At 41.8% G+C, this 17,956-nt stretch overlaps 2 protein-coding genes across 7 annotated transcripts in view; one reads left to right on the forward strand and one right to left on the reverse strand.

Moving 5' to 3' along the window:
* STKLD1 (serine/threonine kinase like domain containing 1) overlaps nt 1-10,178 on the forward strand; it is a 25,491-nt gene extending 15,313 nt beyond the window's left edge. For 3 of the 5 annotated variants that reach the window (XM_034793774.1, XM_034793775.1, XM_034793778.1), the window contains exons 14-19: nt 1,095-1,223; nt 2,470-2,598; nt 3,610-3,738; nt 4,229-4,369; nt 6,701-6,749; nt 9,514-10,178. In XM_034793774.1, coding sequence (XP_034649665.1) covers nt 1,095-1,223; nt 2,470-2,598; nt 3,610-3,738; nt 4,229-4,369; nt 6,701-6,749; nt 9,514-9,631 — 695 coding nt within the window. In that variant the 3' untranslated portion in view covers nt 9,632-10,178. Of the gene's footprint in view, nt 1-1,094; nt 1,224-2,469; nt 2,599-3,609; nt 3,739-4,228; nt 4,370-5,339; nt 5,420-6,700; nt 6,796-9,513 lie in introns of all 5 variants that reach the window. The other 2 variants (XM_034793777.1, XM_034793776.1) reach the window with 2 other exon arrangements.
* REXO4 (REX4 homolog, 3'-5' exonuclease) lies at nt 7,337-14,705 on the reverse strand. Of its 2 annotated transcripts, none has more exons than XM_034793779.1 (9): nt 14,616-14,705; nt 13,846-14,111; nt 12,616-12,968; nt 11,238-11,393; nt 10,800-10,993; nt 10,172-10,260; nt 9,458-9,532; nt 7,877-7,951; nt 7,337-7,446 (listed from the first exon to the last, which is right to left on the reverse strand). In XM_034793779.1, the coding sequence occupies exons 2-9, from the start codon at nt 14,065-14,067 to the stop codon at nt 7,360-7,362; spliced, it is 1,251 nt and encodes a 416-aa protein (XP_034649670.1). In that variant the 5' UTR covers nt 14,068-14,111; nt 14,616-14,705; the 3' UTR covers nt 7,337-7,359. The 2 variants fall into 2 exon arrangements, with proteins under 2 accessions (XP_034649670.1, XP_034649671.1); XM_034793780.1 differs by having other exon boundaries at nt 14,572-14,648.
* Nucleotides 14,706-17,956: the final 3,251 nt, after the last annotated feature.

Genomic DNA, 17,956 nt, shown 5'->3' on the forward strand with positions numbered 1-17,956 from the left:
AGCATCCCTCCGCCCAAGGGTGACCAGACAGCAAGTGTGAAAAATCGGGACAGGGTGGGGGGGTATAATAGGAGCCTATATAAGAAAAAGACCCAAAAATCGGGACTGTGCCTATAAAATTGGGACATCTGGTCACCCTACTCCGCCCCTCCCCAGCACCTAAGATTTAGTTAGGGGTATTTTTAATAAAAGTCACGGATAGGTCACTGGCCGTGACTTTTTGGTTATTACCTGTGACTTGTCCGTGACTTTTACTAAAAATACTCGTGACTAAATCGTAGCCTTAATTATGATGGTATTCGGTTGATTTTTGGAAGGATTTATCAATGCAAAAGGAACATGTCCAAAAAAAGATTTGAAACTGTCCAAAAATATTTTACGTTATTGTGTGCAGGGTAGTTGTAGCTGTGTCGGCCCCAGGAAATTAGAGAGATAAGATGGGTGAGGTAATATCATTTATTGGGTCAACTTCTGTTGGTGAGAGAGACAGGCTTTCGAGCCGCATGGAGCTCTTCTTCAGGACAGAGAAGAGGCCTGAGAGACCTGAAGAAGAGTAATGTGTGGTTCAAAAGCTTGTCTCTCTCACCAACAGAAGCTGGTCCAATAAAAGATATTACCTCTCCTAACTTGTCTCAAACATATTTTTGAGACATTTTATTTCAACTTGTACAAAATATAAAAAGGCAACTATCTAAGATTCTTGGCACTTTTGACCTAAATTACCTAAGTTATTGTTCAAAATGAATTCTTAAGTCTGGAGTTGACTAGGTTGGTTGGATTGCTAGACTGACTTGAATGGCAGTGATTGATGCCCTCTCAATAACTCTCTTTTTTGTTCCTTCCATGAAGCTCAAAACTATAATGGGAGGAGATGGCCATACTGAGAAGGTTCTAAAAAGGCCAGTCACCACTAGTATAGTCTGTGTGCATGTGGTTCTCATTAAGAATCCCGTACATTTCTTTTGCTCATTTTCATATTGCCCTTGATCATATTATGTTATTCCCTTGTTTCATGACTCCTTTTGATTTAAATTTGTTGTGTAGTGGTAGCAGTGGCAATATAATTATACGATGTCCTTTTCTGTGCTTATTAGAAATGGTTGCAGAAGCACTGAGGAAAGCTGGAGTCATCACAGATGTTCTGTCAATTATAAGCAATTTTCCTCAGAACAGACAGATCTGCCTTTCTTGCTCTGGTATTCTTTGGAGCTTGGCTGTGAATGGTAAGTAGAACACAGCAGATGCTGTGCCTAGCTGGATTCAGAGATTCTTATAGCTCGGGGATGAAACTTTTTACTGACTTCTCCCAACTTTGAGTACAGTGGGGTGTTGGAGAAAAGAATGTGGTTGAGAGCTTTGATTGAGTAGCATTAGAAGATCCATCACTGAATGAGCAATGGGGCAACACAGACTAAAGGTCAGTGTGAACGTCTCAATATCCCTATGGTGGTAAGGACCCAATTTGTAAATGTTACGCTGCATACTGTTTATAAACATTCAGAAAGGAAAAGTGGGTTATGTGGCTGCAGGTTCCATCACGTAATGTGATGTGTTGTGATAAGAAGAGGAAATGAAGTATAATCAGCATATTGGATTGATTTAAGAAACAAGCCTAGCAAATGGAGGTGAATTAGATGATACATTGGCAGAGAGGGGGAATTGTCTTTGAAATAAGTAGCTTTTTTAATAACCCCACAACACACCCTAGCTTTCCCAGGCAGAGATTTTTGTAAAAAACCTCCAGCCATGCATTTCTATCCTACAGTCCTGTCGTATCTCACAGTTGAAACAGGATCAGGCTAACTCTTGACTAGAAACCTCCAAGGAACACCAGCAGGTGGCGTTCCTTCTACTGAGTCAGTGCCAAACCAATGCCACAGCATTGCACTACACCACTGCTGGGAGATCCCTTTTGCACCAGACCTAAATCTGAGGCCCTGACCACGGGCAGTGATTAGATTCCATGACACTTCTTGAAAGAGCAGGGATGTGTTCTTCTCATTGTCAAGGTCAAAAAACCAAAACAAATGTGCGCAATTGCATTCTGCATGTATAATTTCCCACTGCAGGTTCAACTTGGTATTTTTCTCTGTGTGATCTGTTAGGTATCATTCCTGAGCACTATGTTCTGCCCACAGATGGCTGCATTTTAGGTTTGGGTGAAGCAATTTCTGAAGCTAGTCTGCATGTTGGATTAAGCTTGCAAAGCTTTTGCAGATGAAAACAGCTGGAATAATGCAAGATTATTTTACTAATGTAAAGAAGAGTTGATGGAAGGAATCTAGAGCATGATCAAATAAATCAAATATATAACTAATCAATAGTGTGTTTTTATACAGAAAACATAACTTCTCTGATACCTTTGTGCAGTAAGATGTTTGCCTGCAGTTTAATCTGCTCACTGTGTTAATGTTTGAGTTAACAAACTCTGCTTGATATATTGGCATTTGGATTTTCTTCCTAATTCAGAAAGTAACATGGGGCAAGCATCACTAAAAAATGCTGTCCAGATTATCACTGGAGTCCTCCAAGAACACCGTGAGGATGGAGAGGTGGTTGAGTCGGCTTGCTCTGCCCTCTGGGTTCTGACACTTCAGGGTGAGTTTTCATGCTTGCCGTGCTTTATGCACAGCAGGAGTTAGCTGACAAAATTACACACGGCAGTTATTTAAGTAGTAATTAAAATGAATGTTGAAGTGAATCCTCTATAACTTACCTTGGTGCAATACAACCTGCTGTTCCTTAGCTGGCTTTATACCTATACTTTAGCTGGCAACATAGTTACCCTCCTAACTGAACCAGCACCCCCTCGTTCGTCTCTTTCTGACAACCTCAGATGAAGTTTAATTTTGTAATAACTCTTAGCTAGGTTAAGTAAATACTTCTGTCAGATACTACAGTGATGAGCACGGTTTAAGAACCTATGTAGAATAGACTGTCACCTCTTAGTTGTCTTCTCTCACAACTAAAGAATCCCAGGTTTGTTACTCTCTGTTCCTATGTAAAACCACCCAGTACAGTATTAGTGCTGTGTAGAGTATTACAAAGAAAGGTGTTTAACATGAATGTCATCACTGTCTTGGGAAGAACATGACATGTTAAAAATAAAAGTATTATCTATATATCACTATGTGTGTACATTAAAAGGAACATCTTTGCAGTACGAGTCCGGTACTAACGCTTCTTCGAAATCACTTTATAGATGAAAACATCCTTGCAGCATTTTCATGCGACTCTTTCTCCATTTTCATCTCCACCATTCAATCCCCTTATTATGGCCACCATCCTTCTAGCCACTGCATTCTTTCCTCCCCAACCCCTATGAGTAGAGAATGTTGTTTTTGCATCATTCCTACCCTCTGCTGATCTGGGGAGTGAGAGGCTGGAACTAGAAATTGAACCTGGAGCTTCACCTAGCAGATGGTTCATAACTGTCACTGAGCCCCTAGACCAACTCACGATGCTCAGATATTCTGTTAGTCTGTATTATAGTAAAATAGGCCTAACAGGGCTTATTTTTTAGTTTTGGTGCATGGTAAAGGAATCCTTGTAGAAGCGTGAGGCAGAAGCTGAAAGCACTGATGGGTATTTCACTGGCTATTTTTGCAGGCTGCTTAATTGAAAGCCAGTATGAACCAACAACTCTGCTTTTGTTGGATGCTCTCAGGATGAATCCAGAAAGACCAGTGCTGGTGAAGAATACCTGCTTGGCATTGGCAAGCCTCCTAAGGATATCTGGTAACAATCCAGAAAGGTGTTTTTAACAATGGCAAGTGGGCATCAGAGGCAAACAACACTGTAAAGACTGAAGGTTCCCAGTGGGGTTGGGAGGGACGTCTGCCCTCCTGGATCAGTCTTCTCCTTCTACCTGTCAGAGAAAAACATTCAAACAAGAAAACTGGATTAGCCCCTCCTGCCAAAGAACAGAAGCATAAATGTCAGAGAGAACTGGTGGATCAGCAGAGGGAGGGGGACCCTGTTGTAAACTCTGTGTTTAAAATACTTCCTTGTGATGACGTTGTTCTAGTGTGTAAAAAGGATACAGCTCAAGGAGCGGTTAATGAAAAATGAACAAAGGGTATCTGGGACATAAAGAGAAGTTTTGCCTTGCAAGAAAGTGCCAGCTGCTTACACAATCCTACACATTATCTGAAGGTGCTTCAGAATAGTTTTCCAACTGGAAATCTGCCACTGCCTAGTAGCACTTGTGTCTGTCCCTCTTTTTCAGAGTTATCTGCTTTCAGACTTATCGTAACAGATACAAAGGGCAGTGGAATAAGCCTGATCAGAGACTCCTACCACTTTCACTGTGATGATCCAGAAGTGGTGGAGAACATCTGTATGCTGATTAATGAGATGGTTCAGTACGGTAAGGTCTTGTTGTTCTTTCTTGTCTTTAGCCAGTCCTTTTTGTTCAGACAATGCATAAAATCATAACAGCAACCAAGAATAATTCTACACTGTCAATGAGCACAGTGACTGGAAATTACTGCTTGCAGTTCCCAGCCAGATTACAATACTGTACAATAAGCTATAGCTCACCTTCTGGGGTATGAAACCTGAAATATGTTTTCAGATTCAGGTTAGGCGCTATTACGAGACTATAGTAATTGCACATCTGGGGTTGCTTCTCTCCAGATCGTTCACCATGGAAGTGTAAATAATAAAGCAGGAAAGGCAATATGTTGCAGTTTGAATCAGAACATCTAGATAAGCATAGAGCCTTGCTTGTCTTATGAGACAGAAGAAAGGAAGGAAACAAAACTTCAGGTGTGGCCCGTCTCAGAAATAATGCACTGGCTCATTTTTATCCCACAAGTTAATAACATCCAACCCTTCCATTTAAACTGCTCGTGCCTACTAGTACTGCTTTCTGTCTGCACATTTTAAACTAGACAGTAAGCTCTTCAGGGCAGAGAGACATTCTCATGATGTGGTTAAACAGCACCCAATGCAATGGGGCCCCAATGTTTGTTGTAGCCTGTGCACTCCACTGCAGAACAAGTAATTAATACACAGAGGCAGAGCTCCAGGCCTCTGGGTTCCTGTGCTTGCATATCAGTTGTACTAACATGCTCATTAGCATCTTATAGATGCCAAAGGAATCTTTCAATTGTCCCTTACTTGATTTACTTTAATTTCCATCTAACCTGATCCCACTTTTCCTCTTATGTTTGTTTCAAACTTCTTTACGATATTCTTGTTTCCTAACATAAGGGCCTTTCCCTCCCCCTAGTCCCTTTGGCCATTGTCAAGTGAGAGCTATGGAGGGTGAAGTATTATTCCAAGCATTGTTTATTACAGTAACTAAGATAGATTCCCCTGTTCCTTTTCATCAGATGACATAGTGCTAGAGATGATCTCCCAGGATATGAAGGAGCTGCTGACTGAAATGAAAGTCAAGTTTACATCCAGTATGGTGGGTGGAAGTCAGTGTCGTAACAAAGAGCACACTCAATTTGTACAAATGGTTTTATTTCTTGGCTATGGCTTGCACAAACATCAATCATTTGGAGTTGTCTGGAGATGCCACGCATCCATCTTACCCAGAGGAAGATATAGTGCAGGAATTTGTGGGGGTAGGGGCTTAGTGTGGATTCAGTGTGCAGGGTACTCTGGAGGCATGGGGACTCAGAATATTTCTAAGTGTACTAAAAGAATAAGCAGGTGGAGCATAGTTTATCAAACTTCATGTTGAAGATACTCTTAAATCAATTAAATGTAAGTTTGACACTATTCCCGCTTCATCCAGTATTAGCCTGCATATATTTTTTATTACATTTTTCGTACCAGAAATACAGGTTAAAGTATATAGGAACAAGACAACTATATTTCAAAGCAGAGAGGGATTTATTGATCTATTAAATAACCCTAAAAAGCCCAAGCCACGTAATTGCGTGGGCTTGCTGTCTTGGGGAATTACTTTATGTTTAATTAATTAAACAGCAAAATAATTCCCACCTTTGTTTTTCCAACACTAGAGCGACCTACACTCTTAAACCACCAAGTTATTAACATAGAGTAATTTGCCATCAAGCATGTAGCAGTTATTTAAAAAAACAAACAAACAAAACCGATAGTCAGAGCCTCCACCCTTAAATTTAATTTGCTCATAGTTCTCTTCCTCCAGAATGTTTGCCTCATAGTACAAAGTCACTACTTTCCACAATGTTTTTCTAGCTATCATTCCCATTCAAAACAACAACACATTACACATGTGAAATACCACTGAAAAAATAACAATTCTTTTATTACAAAACCTAAGAGAGGTCCTTCCCTCTCCCATTTTTCTCTTCCTCTAATCAAGACTTTTTACAAGCTAGATATTGCTCAGTGTACTTATGTACCATGACAACTATTGCTAAATATTTAGAGCAGATTCCTGATGACCTTTTAGCATTTTTTTTTAAATTTTTAGACAGATTATGTAAATTTTATAGTCTTAGGAGCCAATCCTGTAGTACAAAGGAATTACAGGTGAGAGTAAAGTGTCCGAATTAGGCCACACGTTTGCTAAAAATATTGAAATAAGTTATTGAGACCCCAAAATGCAAATGAGATATACTGTCTGAACTCCTATAAAAGGACATATATTAAATACAGAATAGATTTTTGTACCATAGTTATTAATTGTCTCTTTACACTGTAAAGTAAAAACCAGGATAAACTTGTATTTAACAGTTTTCACATTTCTCCCCAGGAGATAATTACCCTTGTGGATTCAGCACTTTTGAAACTGCAGAAGTAAGGTAAAAGCTGTTCTATATATACAAGGCTTGAAGTCTTCTGATTCAGGTAGAAATGATTGATTCCTTCAGAAGTATTTTAAAAAGATTTTTCTCCCCAGAAGGAGATACTACCTGTATTATATAGACATCATCTGCTTGAACATATTCCATTGTATTCTTTACAAAGAACCACTTTGACTACTGACAATATTGAGAGTCTGACAGCAGTGTTATTTTCGGAACCTGTCTTACTTTGTGGATTTTTGAACTACATTTAATGTATACTATACTTTCCTAAAAGATTAATAAAAATCACACTAAGGTCTACAGGCTTGGAGTTAAGTGAGCTTTATGTATTCATTGAGCTTTTAGTCCATGGATTATTTATTTGGAGCATAACAGTTTCTTTTCAGGATTAGCTCTACCTAGGCAGTTCGTGAACAGATTCCTTGTAATGGACTGTTCACAGCTATTAGTTTATTATGCATGACTGATTCAAGGATAATACCACTGGCAAGAGAAAAAAGCCATCATACAACGTCATAGGAATCTAGTCACCATTTGAATCTAGTAAATGCTGCACAGCAGAAAATGACAGGATAGAATAGTTGACGTTTTAGAATTTATTTTTCTACAGTTTAGGTTTGGCTTTGATAGCTGCTTCCCACTGCTTTTTCACTAGCGTGTATAGTCTCATAGCTGCCTGTGCATCCTGAATCTGGAAGACAATGAAACAAGCCGCAGGTTAAAGAAAGAAAGCAGTACGTTGCTGTAGGATCATTGTTAATGGTAGTCACATCCTCGCATCCATTTCATTTCCCAAAGAAAAGTAAACCTTTTTAATTTCACTTGATGTTTCTCTTGATGCTGAAATAATTCATGTAAGAGAACACTTAATTTAGCTGATGGGAAATTTCCATATGGTTAATGTTCATGAAAATAGGTGATTAATGCTATTGGTATGAAGCAGGTAAGGACGGTACAAGCTTTCCTCAGACTGGTATTGCACATTGATATGCTGAGTAAAGATTACCAAATCTCATGAGTACAGAGACGACAATGAGGTTATACTTCTAGGGTCCCAGAGCCTAAAGCCCAATGCACTGTTGATCCACCCATAAATACATTTTCCCCACGGGTTTACGTACTGAACAGTGCTCCGATGTCTGCACTTTCACATTCAGCAGTTTCTCACAAAGCAGTTTTAGAGATGGACGTCCACTCTAGAGGCAAAAACAAGAGAATCAGAGTTGTTACGCCAACAATGAAATTAAATAGCATCTCCTCCGTTGCATGAAGGACACAATTATTCAAGCTAAATCCTGCAGTAAGGTTTTAGTTTAAGAATACCCATTAAACCATAGTGTGTGTAAGTTTCTACAGATGAATTGGTGAGACAGATGTCATTTGTCAGGTTACTGAGAGATCTATTCAAACCTCCACTCTTGTAAATCCCTTCAGCATTATAAGAATGACATAGACAGTGATATCACTTACAGCAGCACATATGACTATAGCCTCATCAACCATGGCTTTTTTAAGCTTTTAGCGAGAGAGAGAAAGGAAAAACTGGGTGTCTTGTTTTGAAATTTAAAATATTACCTGTCACTTCAAAGATAAACCTTTGGATCTTGCGTGACAGATGTTTCCAGTCAGGAAGGTGAGCTAACAATATCACAAAATAGAAGAACCCAGTATTTTCTATATATAGATCCATATTATCTTATTTGACTTCCCAGAAAGATGATAGAAAGACCCACGTTCCTATTTTGAGTTCCAGGAAATGGGAAAGCCAATGAATTTGCTGTGCATGGGTATTACTGGTAATCTTGATTAGCAGTAAGTTACTTAGGACTTTACACATTCCAAACACTGTACAATAGGTTTGGCAGAATTCAATTTTTAAAAATAATTTTTAGTAATAAAAATCAATGTTTATTTTAAGCTTTTTAAAAATTTGTATACATTTAAATTTTCACAGTTGCAGGAGATTATGGGGGATCAGACAATTATTTAATGGCCATACATGTTGAGATTCAAAAAAGTGAAAGCTTTATAACCATTAAAACACAAATTGTCACTATCACATGTCAAAATATACAAAGTAAATACAGGGGAGTCGCATCTTACACGGGGGTTAGGTTCTAAAGACAGCACGTAAGGCAAAAATCGCGTATAGTCAAACGCTCAATGAGTGGAATGGCGGGTGGAATCGCCTGCACAACAGGTACAGTATTAATTTGTTATTTTTCTCTTTTTTGTTTTGTTTTGCCGAGCGCATATAGTTAAAATCGCGTAAGTTAAATGCGCCTATGATACGACTCCGCTGTATCCTTAAATCAAACTCTAAAGTTCTTAAATAGCATTTTTCTTCCTTTGCTTATCTGTAAATTTCAGTTATTGATGGAAATATTTTTTCAGTTTGTCTGTCCAGTGAAATCGAAGTTTACCGCTATTTACTGAAAAAATCAAATCCTTCCAAACCTATGTCTAAATACATTAAACTAGCTAACTTTCATAAATGGCAATGCGTCACATACCCTCATTTTACATAAAGACGGTTAAAGCAGAGAGGTGAAGGGACTTGCCCAAGCTCGTACAAAGAGTCAGTGGCAGATACAGGACTGGAGACTAAATGTGCAGGGGGGAATCATTCCTCTAGATCTTGTTGCCTTCCACTAGCACTAAATGTTAGTGAATCAAGATACTATTTTCTGCACATTTCTTACTTTGACTTCCTTTCTGAAAGGTTTGTATCTTTGTGTGTCCCGAATTTTCTTTTTAGGATGATCAAGAAACAGGATCTGAAAGAAAAATATTTCCATTGTAAAGAATGCAGTAGCAGGATACTTCATACAGCGGAGTGCACCACTCCCATCGATTCAAAGGCGTTCACAACATGAACAAGTGCGATTGCCACAGTCAGAGCCCCAACCAATTTGCGTAACCTGGCTCAGATGGTGCCATCTTCGGGAGGTGCTGCCTGTGGAGCTTGTATGCCCCAGCACGGCATACTCCAGTCTGATGCAAGTAGCCGAGTGTCTCTGTATTAATGATGCCACTGGCCTCACTGAAGAACTTCACAGACTGTGCTTTGGCCTTCCCTAAATATGCAAATAACTTGAGCAACCTGCTGATTCCTAGACTAGAAGGAAATGTTAAAACTATATAAAATGTGCCATGAGTGCCCTAATGTCCATAAAGAGCAGATAAAAACAGGAGATCCTAAGGTCTCATCTGAAAGACTCAGTCATTGGATAGCTGAATGATGCTGTACTTTAACCTACTCTGGAATGACAAAAGACTGAGTGGACCAGCTGCAATCTGAACCTATGGTTCCAGAGAGGGGAGGTGTTTTACCTGATGCTTCAGCTAACATTCTGGGGTGACAAGTCAGTCACTGAAGATGGGGGCTTCAAAGCAATAAATATCTAACCACGTACCTTTAAGTCATTGTGGACAGCATGCCCCACTAAAATCCTTCCTCTCAAGATGTCAGCCACCTCCTTCTGAACACTTTTAAACTCCGCTCCTAAAAATGCAACACATTCTCAGTAAGAGACAAAACAAAACTCAAGTTTGAGACAGCATTAGGAAGTGGAGTATTTTATGTGGCAGGCACTTCCTTGGGACCCAAGGTATTGGAGAATGCAGAATTCTTGTACACAGTAATCCCCAGCTTGCTCATAACTACAGACTCGAAGATGGCAGAACAAGCACACACGCGAACAAAAATAGCAGTCAATCGAGAAACAGACTTCTGCTTATTGGCCTAAGATCACCCTTGCATTTTTGTAGGCAATAATTACAGAAGTTACACTACACTAGGGGCAATAATGATCACTCTGCAAGAAAGCGTCAAACGTATTTTGATTCATGATCTATTGTAGAGTTCCCTTTCATTTAGATATTTTAGGTTGTGCTGAGATTGCGATTGTTTGTTTTATTTCCTACACAAAAATAGAATTAAACAGGCCCAAAAATAGCTTAGCAGTAACTCAATCAGGGATGTTTCTGTGGTGTTCAACTGGATCCTCTCTCTTAAGGAATGTGCTAGGAAAGATCACTCACCTTTCTTTATGTCCTTGGGCCGTATGCCGCTAACAGCTGTCCTGTAATCGGTCACTTTTTCTGTAGGCTTGACATATTTGTCATAAATACACTTTCCAAATTGGTTCACCATAGATACACGAGCCAGGATGCTGTCTTCACCCTGGGGCCCCACTCCCACCATCTCACAGTCCATGGCTACAGCTTTTGTCAGCCTAAAAGAGGATACCAGAGTTAGAAAGCCTTTGCTGTGATCATATACTTCTAGATGTACAAGTTAGCCACCAGTTAAAACAAATGGGGCACTTAACATCTCAGAGTAGTTTCAGTCTGTTTGCAGACTCAGGAAGACATCAGTTTACACTCTGTTTGTGTTTGGAAGCCACAATTGGAAGAAAGAGAAAATGTCTGACACCTCTATATACTGTATATACACTTTACGTTAGAAATACAACCTACCCTGCAAAAGCCTTTTCTTTAACCAGCACCTGTTCCATAGATAGCGGTGATTTGCCTTCTTCAATTCCCATATTTCTTCTAGCAACTTTTGCTGCTTCAGGTCCGATTGCTGCTTCAATATCCTCTGGATCTACACCATCAAACCAGATGTCGGCCCTGCCAGGCAAAGATAAAATTACAATGTAACATGGTTTTTAAAATGTACTGTCTAAAAGGCCGGTTTATCTTTGACAGTTTGGCTAAGCCTGTTTATAAAAGCAAGGAGTCAACTAATTAGTATAAATCAGTGCCAACTAGTCCAACAATCAGATGCTGTAGACCACGTAGTTTTACTCAAATATCAGAGGACTTGGGTTAGTCTGTCCCATATGGCTAGCCTGGAAAGTGTGGAATTATTTTTACTGTAATCTTATATTGTGTTCCTCAGGGTACACGATATAAGATTAGAAGTATCTGTGTCAGACCTTCTGTCCAGCCACACAACCAATCTATTCCCCTGTCCATTCTGCCCCTTCAGCTACCAGTGATTTCTTAGTTCCCAGGTCTAAATCTGCTGGTCACCAGGTGCTCTTCCACCAGGCTTTTCCTCTCCTTCAGCATTTCAGTGGAGTTCTTTCAAGACTGCAGGTTTTCTTTTTTCATTCATGTCCAGGGCCAAGATTTGTGGATTTCTTTTCCCTAAACCTTTTAGTTTATGATAACTTGGGATGTTTGTATGAACCGGCACCTCCAAAACAGGGCTATGGTACAGAAATCTGTCCGTTCAGGTGGGAAGGGAAGAGAAACATCTATACTGTAATAGATGAGATGCAGGTTTCATTTTCAACCCATGTCTCTTATTCCCTGGGTGGATAAAGTAGGAAGTGTTATTGAGGCAAAGCACTGGCAAAGTGCAAAATATCTTGCATTGCCAAATAGCTGCCTCCTCTGGTCATTAAGCAATGGTCCTAACACCCTTGAAGGCAGTGTACCTTGCCCCCCGCCCCATGTCTGTGCCCCTGATGCGGACAGGGGTAACGGGGCTGAGGCTGGGGCCACAGCTGAGGGCAGGGCAGGAGCAGAGCTGGGTTTCGTTCCCTCCCTGTCCCCATGGGGGCTAGCCCGGGCTGCAGTCATGCCCCCCCCCATGTGGGGTGTGCGCCCCACTGTTTGGGACCCTCTGCTCTAAGGGGAACCATGTAGTGTCCATGAAGATAGCTGCAATAACTTACAGCCTGTACAGTAGGGAAGACATGACATTTTAAGGGGAGGTGGTATAAGGAACAAAGAGGGTCTTCCTCCTTTGAGGAAAAACACAGCGTTGCATCAAAATTAATCAACTGCAATTAGAATAGTTACAGCCACCTACATATGTAAACATGGGGCCTGAAATACTCACTCTGCTAGTGGCTGCTCCGTGTGCTCTTCAGCTTTCCTCCTCTTATGTTTTATGTCACCTTGTTCCTTCTCAACATTGCCATTTTTTCTTTTCTTGTGCTCCTTTCTGTTTCCCTTGCCATCACTCGAATTCTTGTCAGATGCAGTTCTCTCTGATTTCGGGATAGCCAAAGGAACACAAACTTTGGCAGGATCACTGTCCATCTTGTTTACAGATTTGAATTTTCCCATATTCCCACCTCCATTTATAGCTGGAATTCCTTTGACGTTTCCCTTTTTGATCGTGTGCTTCTTGGAATATGTTTGGGATACAGGAAGGGACTTATCCAAGCTGGTGGCCTTTTGTTTCAGCAGCTAATATGACCCAAAGAAACCCCACAGAATTTACTGTAGCATTAAACTTTGAAGTTTCCCACTCGACCCCACCCCAACCCACCAACACCGCATTTACATTCTCTCTTGTGAATTTACTACTCAATTTCCATGCATGTCCAACCCTGGAGTTGGAAGTTCTACATGTACCTACAATAAGGTACAAATGTAGGCAATAGTCATGCAAGATTCCCCCCATACTGAGCCTCACCATTTCAAGGGGTGAAAGAATAGTTCATTCTCCATGGTCCATTAAGTCACTGATCTCTCTGCTGACATTACTGAGAAAGGGGCCAATAAATGCCAACAATTTGAGTGATATGGACACCTATCTATTATTAAGAACTGGACAAGTTTTTCTTGTACAATGAAAACTCCAGTTTTCAGTCAATTTCAAATTGAATCTTTGAGTCTCCTTACACACTCCTCTTCCTCAATCATGCCTACAATAGGTTAATACTGATAACCGTACTATTATAATTCTCAAATCAGACCAGAAGGAAAGAGGCTATGAAACTTACTAGATCCCCATGGACCAAGGTATTTCAGATACTTATTTCCACTTCTGGATAATTCCGTAATTTGACTACTGAACCAGCAAAGCATTTTTTGTTTCAAGAGTTCACAGCAAACTTTATTTGCATAAAACATGCTGTGACCTCTTAGCCAAAACACTCCTCAACATGTCATGTCTTTATATACAGTACCTAAGTCTACAATTCAAAAGAAAGACAACACACTGAACTGACACCTGTGGGGATCTCAAACACTCAATCCCCCTTGCAGATTTTCACTAGAACGTAACTGTTTATGGGTTACCCCACTGGGGCATGGTACTAAACTCCTGGATGTCACTGACCTCTTGCAGGGTCTTCCAGTTAGAGGAGAACTCCTGAGGAGCTTTTGGGGGCAGCACTCCCACAACTTTGGTGTCCTTTTGTTTTTTCTTTCCGATCTGCTTGACTTTGTTTTTCCACAATACTTTCTTCTTGTTGTTCCTGTGCTGTTTTTTTAGATTCTCAGGTTTAGTGGTGGGGATGCTTGTTGAAGCTTTTGACTCTCTGGTCTTTATTTTAGCCATTCTGTCATCAGAAATCAATCACACTTCGAAAGCAACAACCATTTCTGGCAATAAGATGCATAAATCATATGTTATAGGGATATATATTTTTTAATTTGTTTGCCACACCAGCTAATGCTTATAAAAGGTATTGGTGAAATAAGCCTGGATGCAGGCAGTCTCTGTTTATCCACAGAAGAGACACAACATGGGCTTTGCACTTAGTCTGCAGGGAAGTCGGTGTATAATAAGGCGTTTACAGAAATACACAGCAAGTGACAGTTTGCTTTGCATTCACCTAGAGAGCAAAACCTTGATCACCACACACTCTGGATTTGAAATATGGTTTATGGGTGATCACTTCCCTGTGGTTTCCATACAGATAAGCCTTCTATGACACCTCTCCCTCACCCCATAGCCAGGGCTCGCCAGCCCCTGAGTACCACGCCAACCCCATCCACAGAGACCTGTCCCCCCCAGGGAGTGCCAGCCTCAGCCTGGCACCGCACCCCCAGCGAGTCCCACCCGGGAGTGGCAGCCCCGCCGCCCTGCAGACCCCGGCCACTCACTGCCCGCTCGCGCTGCAGCGCCGGGACCCCGGCCCACGTGCGCCTGCAGCGTCTTCACCTCCGCCCCTCGCCTCCCAGCGCCGCCCGGAAACCGCTCCGAACGGCCGCCGGCGGGAAACACGCGCCGCGCCGCGCCGGGCCGGGGACACGGGGTGCAGAGCGCGCTGGGGAATGGGACTGGAGGCGCGGGGGGTCGGGCACGGCTGGGGGGATCACTGTTGGGGTGCACGGGGGGTTGGGAACTGCTGTGGAGGTGCCCGGGGGTTGTGGGGATCACTGTTGGGGTGCACCGGGGTTTGGGAACGGCTAATGGTGCACTGGAGGAGATGGGGACTGCTATGAGGAGTGCACCATGCTTTGGGGACTGCAGTGGGGGTGCACTGGAGCATATGGGCTACTTAGGGTGACCAGATATCCCGATTTTTAGGGAGAGTCCCAATTTTTGGGTCTTTTCTTATATAGGCTTCTATTAGCTCCCACCCCCGTCCATATTTTTCACATTTGCTGTCTGGTCACCCTAGGGGCACTAGCATTAGGGTCCACTGGGATATGGGGACTGCTATGAGGAGTGCACCAGGATTTGGGGACTGCAGTGGGGGTGCACTGGAGCATATGGGGCACGGGCAGTACCATGAGGGTGCACTGCAACATGGGGACTGCAGTGGGGCTGAGAATGTGTTTGAGGGGGGTCATCTGGTGTGTGTGGGGGTGCAATTGAGAGGAGCACAGCAGGATGAATATGGGGTGCACAGAAGAGGGAAGATTAGCTGGGGGTTCAACCCAAAGAAGAGGGGTGTGGCATTAGGGACACAGCACTAGCTCCCCTGTAATATAATTGGCAGATAGCACAGACCCATTTTGCAGTGTTACTGCTCTTGGGAGTGTTTTGGGTAGGATGCACTTGGAAGTCCTGATAAACCTATACAACATGCTACCATTTTGGAAAAACATCATGTGACATCGAAATACCCGTTGGCCTGTAAAACTATATGTTAGTGTAATGATGTTTCACAAATTCCCTCCACCCCAACATGACTTGATGACTTGTAAACAGGGTCTTGCAAGCACCTGTGAAAATTATTGTTAAGCGTAGAAGTAGGCAGAATCATCCTGTGAAAATTGACATTTCCTCAGAAGTGTGTGTGGGTATGTGTCGGCCACCCAACAAAGAATATAGGCCATACTTACGGGATGGGGAACTCTGTACTGGGAAGCAGTGACTCTGAAAAAGATTTAGGGGTTGTGGTGGATAATCACTGAACATGAGCTCTAAGTGCAACATTATGCATCCGATGAAGTGGGCATTCACCCACAAAAGCTTGTGCTCCAATACATCTGTTAGTCTTAAAGGTGCCACAGGACTCTCTGTAGCTAACACGGCTACCCCTCTGATTATGGCCAAAGATGCTAATACGAGCCTTGGATCCATAACATGGAATCTTGAGTAGGAATAGAGTGGTTATTTTACCTCTGCATGGTATATCAGCAACGGCGCAACCATTACTGATATACCATATCCAGTTCCAATGTCCAAGTTCAGGAAAGATATTGATAAATTGGAGGGTTTTCAAAGAAGAGCCATGAGAATGATTAAAGAATTAGAAAACCTGCCTTATAGCGATAGACTCCAGGGCCTCAAAGAGAACGGTAAGGGTGACTTGATTACAGTCTATGAGTACCTACATGGGGAACAGATATTTAATAATGGGCTCTTCAATCTAGCAGACAAAGATAGAACACAATTTAATGCCTTAAAGTTGAAACTAGACAAATTCAGACAGGCAATAAGGAATTTTTAACATAATAAGAATAATTAACCATTGGAACAATTTACCAAGGGTCATGGTGGATTCTCCATCACTGACAATTTTTAAATCAAGATTTAATGTTTTTCTAAAAGATCTGCTCTAGGTATTATTTCGGGGGAAGTCCTATGGCCTGTGTTATACAGGAGTTCAGACTAGGTCACAATGGTCTCTTGTGGCCTTGGCATTTATGACTCTATATTATTTCACTCAGAGGTTCCCAAACTGTGGTCCATGGAGCACTTCCTGGTGGTTGGCAGAGAGTTGGCTGCTCACACAGTGCTGATTCTCCTGTCTGTTTCTAGTTGCGACCTTATATTAAAGATCACTGCAAATGCAATAAATTCCCAATGTTATTTTTCTACGTAGGCAATTGCTGTAGTTGCCTCAAGGCTGTTATGTGAGCATGAATGGGAGGGGAGGTGGTCTGATTTATTGTGAACATTGGATGAACATAATCTTTGGCATTTAGTTTCTGGAAGTGTACATGAACATAAATGTCGAGGGGAAAAGCCAGTGTGAGGGCCCAGGGTTTTTTTTATAATGTCTATTTCATGTTTAGGATAATGAAGATGCCTGTAGCAAGCTGTGTTCTCTGTGCCGTTGTGACCCTCCAAAGCCAAAATCACCACATCTTGTGAAAACTAGTGCCAGTATTCACTGCCATTGCCCTATACTTGAACCCATGGATTAGGGCTGTAATTTTATAGCTTCATGCAACAGAAACCACCACATCCCTCCCCCCCCCCATCCCTGGCAGGCCATACTTGCCATGGGTGGGGCTGGAGAGCAGTGCTTTGCAGAGACACTCCAAAACTGAAGTGTCAATAAGCATAACTTATTAAAAGCATTTATGGGAATATGGGAAGGGGGTTTTGAAATGTTTCTTTCCTTTTCCGTTGTGACCGTAAATCCAGTGGTGCATATGTCTGTTTTTATCAGCAGCTTGTGGCAGTTTAGCCTTGAAGGATGCCCCCTCCACATCCACAGAATGCCTGACACTGATGAGGAGGAGGACTGAGGAGGACATGTTTTTGTGAAATCCTGCAAGCCAGTGCTGCATTGTACCACGAACAAAGGGCTTGGAGAGTCAGTGTGACCGACAGCATGGAGAAAGACAGCGAGAACAGGAAAAAGGCCCTAGAGTCCCAGTCAAAGAGCAAGAAATGCACCAGGACGTAATGCGTCTTTTCAGGCACCAAACCCAAATGCTTCAGATCCCGGTTGACCGACAGGTCCAAAAATCCTGGATTTCCCACCCTTTGCAGTCCTTGGAGCATTCCATGGTCACTGCTTCTTACACTCCCAATAGTCCATGTGGCAGCATTGGATGCAGTTGGACCCCCTAGCACACCATGCTGGGGGACAGCAAGGAAAACCACAGCTTCACATATACTGACCCGTGAGAACCATGACTGGTGTACATGTAACCACAATGGACTACATTTGTTTCCTGAAATGGATATACATTTGTACCTCCTTTTTAATTTAAATTTTCACCCTGTTAAGTTTTGTTAACATTTTGTATAGTATGGT

This window comes from Trachemys scripta, chromosome 17, assembly GCF_013100865.1.
Source record: "Trachemys scripta elegans isolate TJP31775 chromosome 17, CAS_Tse_1.0, whole genome shotgun sequence".
NCBI lineage: Eukaryota > Metazoa > Chordata > Testudines > Emydidae > Trachemys > Trachemys scripta.